The sequence below is a fragment of the Melampsora larici-populina genome (genome assembly GCF_000204055.1).
Source record: "Melampsora larici-populina 98AG31 unplaced genomic scaffold MELLAscaffold_61, whole genome shotgun sequence".
Taxonomy (NCBI): domain Eukaryota; kingdom Fungi; phylum Basidiomycota; class Pucciniomycetes; order Pucciniales; family Melampsoraceae; genus Melampsora; species Melampsora laricis-populina.
The window spans coordinates 321,218-328,062 of NW_006768825.1; the positions used below are offsets into that span (position 1 = coordinate 321,218).

The following is a 6,845-nucleotide window of genomic DNA, read 5'->3' on the forward strand; positions in this document are numbered from 1 at the left end:
CACTGAAAATTGAGGCATCGAGCCTTTTAGCCAGGCATTCAATAGGGCATCTCAAGTTTCAAAATTTTCACTGGTCGTTTCACACTTGGACGCTGTTCGTATTTTTCATTTACTAGCTTCGAGTGATCGAATCGAACAAAGGGTTTTGGCCTCTGAGCTTCAGTAACGAACAGCGGCTCGTGCTCTATTCAGGCAGAGGCCCAAGAGAAATTGAACCAAACAGACAGTTCTAAACCCATCCACTCCGTATCTTTATAATCACAACGAGTATGTTACACGTTCGAGATGATAACAAGATATTCTAATAACCTTTATAAGAATAAAATGCTATCAAATCTAGGTAGTCCCGACGTTATGTCCAAGACTACCAGTGTATGGGTTTTGTACGAAAACCCCCTCGTATCTCGATAATCCTTATTTATGGATTAATAAGATACTAGGCCGAGTCTTCCTGTATACAGTTGTTGGCATTCTTTATAAAAGTTAATGTCAAACTACTTACAAGGTAAAAGACTCTGGGTTCTCAAGAACACACTCGAGAGATTCCAAAGATGGTGATTCAGATCAACCAATCTCTGGTTGAGGTTTTATACACCCACTCTCAAGTCTGGAAGCCTGAGCCTGTAAAATCAAAACCCCAAACCTTCTAGGCTTGTGAATTCGCTCATAAACTTTCATAATATTCTCATTTCAAAGTGTGTCTGTTAAGCTCGTTTAACAAATTGTTGGCTTTTGACAAGTCTAATTCCGAATAGTCTTTAATATAAAGTTTATACGAATCTGACTTCCACCTCCCAATGTCACATATATCCTTAATTGGTACTCCTAATGTACATCTCAATGAAGCCCCACCCACTCTGAAAGAGTGTCCTGATAAACCTGAGAAGCCTCCTTCTCTCCATGATTTCTGGCAGATTGACGTTATCATTGCTTTAGATAGTAAATTCCTTGTACCGTTCTCCAGGTAGCTAAATAGTGGGTCTCCGTCTTTAAAAGTCTGTGCAATTCTTCTTCTTACAGCTGCAATTGGGCATAGTATGTGATTTAGCTTCTTCAGTTGTAAGATTTGAATCTCCCCCGCCTTGGCTGTTTTTGCGCCTCTAAGGTAAATAAAGCATTCCTCAACTGTGTTGCTAAAAAATTCTACATCTCTTCTTTTGATTACTTCTGTTATTTCATTCTTGTCCGAAGTCATCTCACCCATCCACGCTAGACTCCAAAACGCGCATATTGCTGTATCTAATACCACCAATTCTTTAGGTCCTCCTTTAGATAGTTCTATTGCTAGATGTAATAAATGTTCTAGGTGGACTGGCTTTTTCTCTTCGGTCTTTGGTGATTCTACGTCTAACTTCTTGGACGCTGTCAACATTAATTTAATTGTCTCCTCTTCTACGTTTGGAAATTTCTGATTGTGATATCGGTGCCACGCTCTTAAACCGTAAAGGTATTTCCCAAGAGTAACTGACATGATATCTTCTATTGTTGGGCCGTCTTGGTTCCGACCCGCCCATACGCAGAAGTCGTATATATTATCTTCCGATGCCGGTAGGAGAAAATTTGAACCGTCTTCCTTCCTTATAAATTTCAAGAACTTCTTGACTGCACCGTTGTAACTGACAATCGTGTTCCATTTCCAACCGTTAAGTACATGTCGTTGGCGTTTATTGTAAGACCTTATACCGTTGCCTCTACTTAGAAAGATTTTTATCTGATTAAGTTCCTTTTCACTTCTTGTCATATCTTTTAGAATTTGATGGTAGAGTCACGCGTATGAACGTGTACCTGGGTAAATGACGAAAACTTGGTAGGTACTTTTTGTAAAAAGGTTGTCTCTTTTAGAAACATCTCTTGGTGTCATAAGCCATCTCTCTACTTACAGGGGTAGGACAAATTGCGGCAAGTTTCAGGTTCATTTATAGACGAAATGTGGCAAGTTCCTGAGGTTCACTTATGTTTGTGCCACCTTGTTACATCTTTCTCAATTGAGTTATCACGTCTCAGTGATTCCTTTTAGTATCTTTTTCTGCCAATAGCCTCTTGCAATCTCATTTCTATTTCAAGTTCCCTTGTCCGAATACAAAACATGCCGGAAGATGAAAGACAAAACATGGGGTCATAATACAAGCACTTCTAGGTAATCCGAGCATTTTACTTTTGATAACAGTAAGACAAGAGTTAAAACGTAAACGAAGTAGTAATTTACTTTAGGCTCTTATTTTTGAACAAACCTGGAAATTGACGACGTAGAATTGGGTCATCTGATCCATCATCAATCTTGTCGTTTTGTGTAAAACAATTTATCAAGTCAGCTGGTATAGAGGTTACGACTCTATCTTTTTCGAGTTTGTTATGATCTTCTTTACCTTCCCCTCTTGAGATCCCGTCTGCGTCATTTTTCTTGGAGACCACTCTCTTAGCGACCAGATCTATTTGGAAGTCAATCAGAAGTTTTTGAATTTTCTTCCATTTGGAGTTCACTTCTATATCTCTTGATTTTCTGTTCATAACAGCGTTTTCACTTGTAGTGTTGTCTGTCCAGACAATTAATGATTTTCCTTCTAAACTTCTTGTAGAGAGAATATGCCATAACCCAATTTGGATGGCCACTGTTTCAAGCCATGCTATGCCCCTCTTTGTTTCTCCTGACGTTTCCCATCCAGGTATGAGTTTCAGCTGGAACCATTCCTTACCTATAAGAACTCCGACTCCATAGGTCGGCGAGGTGTCTCCTACCCAGCCCATATCGATTGGCTCGGAGAATGGTATGAGTCTCGTTTTCTGGAAAATTGAAAGGATCCATCTCCACTCTTCCAAATCTTTCCTAGCATCTTCTGGTAATAGGCGAGTTGCGAACCTATGAACCCAGCTCTTCATCCAGTGGTAGAGGGATGTCAGACAGCACTTAAGTTGAGGAAGGATCAGGGAGACGTGTGTGAGACGTCCTACCAGGACTTCTACTTCATTGAAAGAGAATCTTTTCATTTCGGATAGAGCTTCGTCGATCTGCAGTCTGCGTTGTTCTAATTTGTGTTCGGGAAGTCTAACTGTCTTGTTGATTCCATTCCAGATAAACCCAATGAACTTTTGTTCGTCCTTAAAGTCTGAGATCTTATCTTCATTTGTTATTACTCCGAGTTGAATGCTTCTTTTTACTACATCTTCCATTACTAAAGCCAAATCCAGTGTTTTGATGAAAAGGGCGTCATCGACCCATCTGAATATCTCCATTAGTTGAAATTCATGCTTCATGATCAATTTCCAACCATCTGCTGCTTGTCCAAAAGAACCACATCCCCCTACTCCACCAAAACCTATCCTGGTGTTGTAATAGATGCGTCCATCAGGGCCTAAGATCATCATGTATTGTCTTTGGTAAAGCATCGTTGGGATCTGGCGATAAGCCTTTTCCCAGTCAAAGATGGCACATAGAAAGGGAACCGTAATTCTTCTAAAAAATCGGGAGACCTTTGCGAAGTCGTCCCATGTAGTAGTGAAGTCGTCTGCGTTTTCAAATGAGTTGACGGATGTGATATCTTGATTGTTTCGCGGAAACGATAAGTCATTGATTGGACGGATGGAACCATAGCCATTCACAACAGCACCCATAGGATTAGTCCGGAAAAAACCACACCTGTTGTGGACTTCTTCATGTGTGAAAGGGCCAAAGACTCTTCCGAGAGCAATTTCCTTCTCCATGCTCTTCCTGATCTTCTCTTCTGCTAGCTCCGCAGACGAATGGTTTGGCGGGGTGTACCACTTGCTATTGACAAAAAAGTGATGAGGGATGCCTTGGTCAAAACCGTTGGTAAAACCTTCAATGACATCCTTATACTCATCTAGGATGCCTGCCGAGTGAAGAGCTTTTTCCCACTCTGGTATGTTCATTTCGCAGGTTACTGATGTTGGCCATAAATCTTCTGATAACCACCTTATCTTTTTGCTTTGAGATGATGAACGGGATTCGATTTCACTCATTGTCATTACCAAAGAATTATCTGAGTCTCCACTTGAGTATTGTGGCTCTGTGCTCTTGTCTTCAAACAACCTGGAGGGGTGTGGTATTTCAAAAAACAAAAGAAGATGCAAATGTCCAACAAAATGAATAAAAAAGCAGAAACAAAGGAATGAGTATCATGTCTTTTTTGTATTCAACAAGGTCTTTTTACATCTGGTGGGTTTCTACAGAGTAGATGATAGAGGGAAAAAATATCAAGACCTAAAAAAGGAGTTTTAGGCCGAGAGAACAAAGGACGTATTGTTTATGGAATCTAAACCTACATTTTCTTTTCTCTTTCTTTTCCTTTTCCTCTGTATCCTTCTGACTTACTTCCGTCTGGTCTTTTGTAGTTAGGATTAAAATTCTTTCCTTTGTAGTTACCGTAAGGACTTTGACTTTTTCCTTGTGATCTCTTGTAGTTTGATTGTGAAGGACCTGCTACAGAGCTAGCTTGAGGCCCCGGTGGGTTTGTATTGATGTCGGAATATGGGTTCCTTCCAGCTTTCAGACCACCTCTTCTGTACGGGTTGTCGTCCAGATTGAGGTCACCCTGTGCTCTTGCTGAACAATAGATCTCTTCGACGAGTCCGACTGGTTCTATAGAGGGATTTGGGACACTATCATTAGGGTTCCTGATCGCGAAGGTTGCTTTCCGTATAGTCAGATCATAGCGGAAGGCTACGACTGTCAACAAGCGTGTCTAATTAGACGCGTAGAGGACAATAGTAGCTAGATTAAATTGCTTAGTCCAATTTACTAATGATAAGAATAGAACTATAGGTCTTTGTGGGATAAGTTTAAAGCACATATGGTTAATACAAACCAAAGGGTTTAAGATGATATTTTAAAGGCTGCAGTAGTAAGAAGGACGCGATTATAACTTGCAAAGAACGCAATAGATCTTATTAGTTGATTTAATTAAGTAAAAAGAGAATGAAGAATCTGAAAATCAAGAGAAACAACACAGGTTTTATACCCTTCCAAGCTATAACGCACACATAGATTATTCACACATATGAAATGAACCGCGGTTTTCCGCTTCTGATGACATAAACAATATCCAATGATCCATTACCTGAGCCCGTCGCTCCTTTCGCCAAAGTATTATCCCATATCTTCTTAGGTAATCCTTCCATTCATCAGCTTCCATTCTCAGACCATCTGACTAATAGTTCCCACGTATTAGTCGGATTGGTTTTGGATGTACTAAGAATTGAAATGGGTTCCCAATCCATTCAAGACTCGAGAACTGAGAATATTAGCTTCTTTCAGGAGGTCAAGAACTAATCAGATAATTCAAATTACTTCGCACAAGTAACAGAATAACTTAATAAGGTCTTTGTTTGGTGAAAGAAGGAAATAGAGAGAAAAGTAGAATTTGAAATAGATTTTAAGATAGAAAGATATTTAAGAAATAAAGTGTAATTGAAATGTATCTTTGAATTCCTCCTCTTGACACCTTTAACTTGTTAGTTAGGTGATAGATTGCTTGTGCAACTTATGCCCTGGCTGACAACGACCCAAGAGCGTTGGTCTTTAAAAATCTTGATAACTTTCCTTCGATGAATTTCCAAATCATTTGCGAATGTGTTGTATTTGTAGACCTTTCTACAAGTTTCAACAAGATTATCAAAGTTTTCTCCCCATTTGAAACACGACTGAGACCATTCACCTGGGAACGGGTGACCCCGATATCTTTCAATTTCTTTATCGGATTTCTTGTAGTCTGTGTGATTATCTGACGCAGCTTGCTGCCAGTCTTTATTGAAGATGGTTAATGGTAAGGAGCCTTGTAACAACTGCATATTTTTATGGAAGAATAACGGTAGGCCGAATGAATTTGCATCTGGTGCTTTTCCTGAGTTGAACTTTAAACCTCCTTCTGACACAATCACTCTTGGGGGGATGACAATTGTATGGTCACTAAAATCGGGCATTGGGGTGTCTTCGCTGAAGGTTAAGTCGATGATTTGTTTGGATTTCTTTTCTAATTCTTTGAGTTCCGCTAACCTGGTTTGTAGCTCATGAAGTTTCTTTTTCCTTTGTTCTTCATTCATTTGAGCTGAGATCTTGTGTATCTTTGGTAAGACAGTGGTTGCGCCAAAGAACTCGCAGTATTCCTTGTCCATACATATGATCACGTCTCTCATAGCATCTTTGTTGGGTAAGGAAGCTGTTTCCCATGTATGGGGGGGGATTTTTAGGAATCGTATCAGTGAGAGCTTCTGCACCAAAAATTCTTGTTCATTGTGAATTGTTATTGGCAGCTTACAATTGCTTTCCAGAACTTCTCTGTTTGTTTTCTTCTTTGATGCATCTTTGTCGTTTGCATTTGTGTCCTCAGGTACTGATGGGCAAATTCAGTTTGTCAATATGGAACCGGTAATGAATTTCTTATCACTAAGTGATGACTTTGTAAGATAGAGGGTTGCTTACTGTCGTCTTTTTCTTTGTTCTTGTTCTTTGACGCTTCCGCCATTTGATCCTTTGGTGCTTTTGGATCTTTGTCTAAATTTTTTAGAAAAGTTTTCAAGAACAAGATATGTTTGTATTGTTAGCGTGATGGTTTGAATTTACTAGGTGGGAAAGCAAAACGTTGCTTACCTTGGCCTCAATTGAGGTAACTAGAAATCAAACTTTGCTTGTTGTACTTCGTCCCTGATGATTCTGTGTTGTCATTCAGGGTAGGATCTCCATTGGCTTTTGATGCATCACTGGGTGCATTGTTGGCCGTTTGATCAAGGTATTTGTTTCCATTGTTTCCTTCTGTTTGAGAGTTCGCGGATGTCTCTGCCGATGGCGTCAGCTTGCTGATTCGAGCAGTGGCTGCTGAGATAGCGTCAGT

At 39.9% G+C, this 6,845-nt stretch overlaps 1 protein-coding gene across 1 annotated transcript; it reads right to left on the reverse strand.

Moving 5' to 3' along the window:
• Positions 1–4,165: 4,165 nt before the first annotated feature.
• MELLADRAFT_68028 (uncharacterized protein) lies at positions 4,166–6,479 on the reverse strand (the record flags this gene model as incomplete). The annotated part of the gene is made up of 4 exons (XM_007416531.1): positions 4,166–4,182; positions 4,331–4,700; positions 5,521–6,347; positions 6,437–6,479. 4 exons carry the CDS (start codon positions 6,477–6,479, stop codon positions 4,166–4,168), a joined length of 1,257 nt encoding a protein of 418 aa, XP_007416593.1.
• Positions 6,480–6,845: the final 366 nt, after the last annotated feature.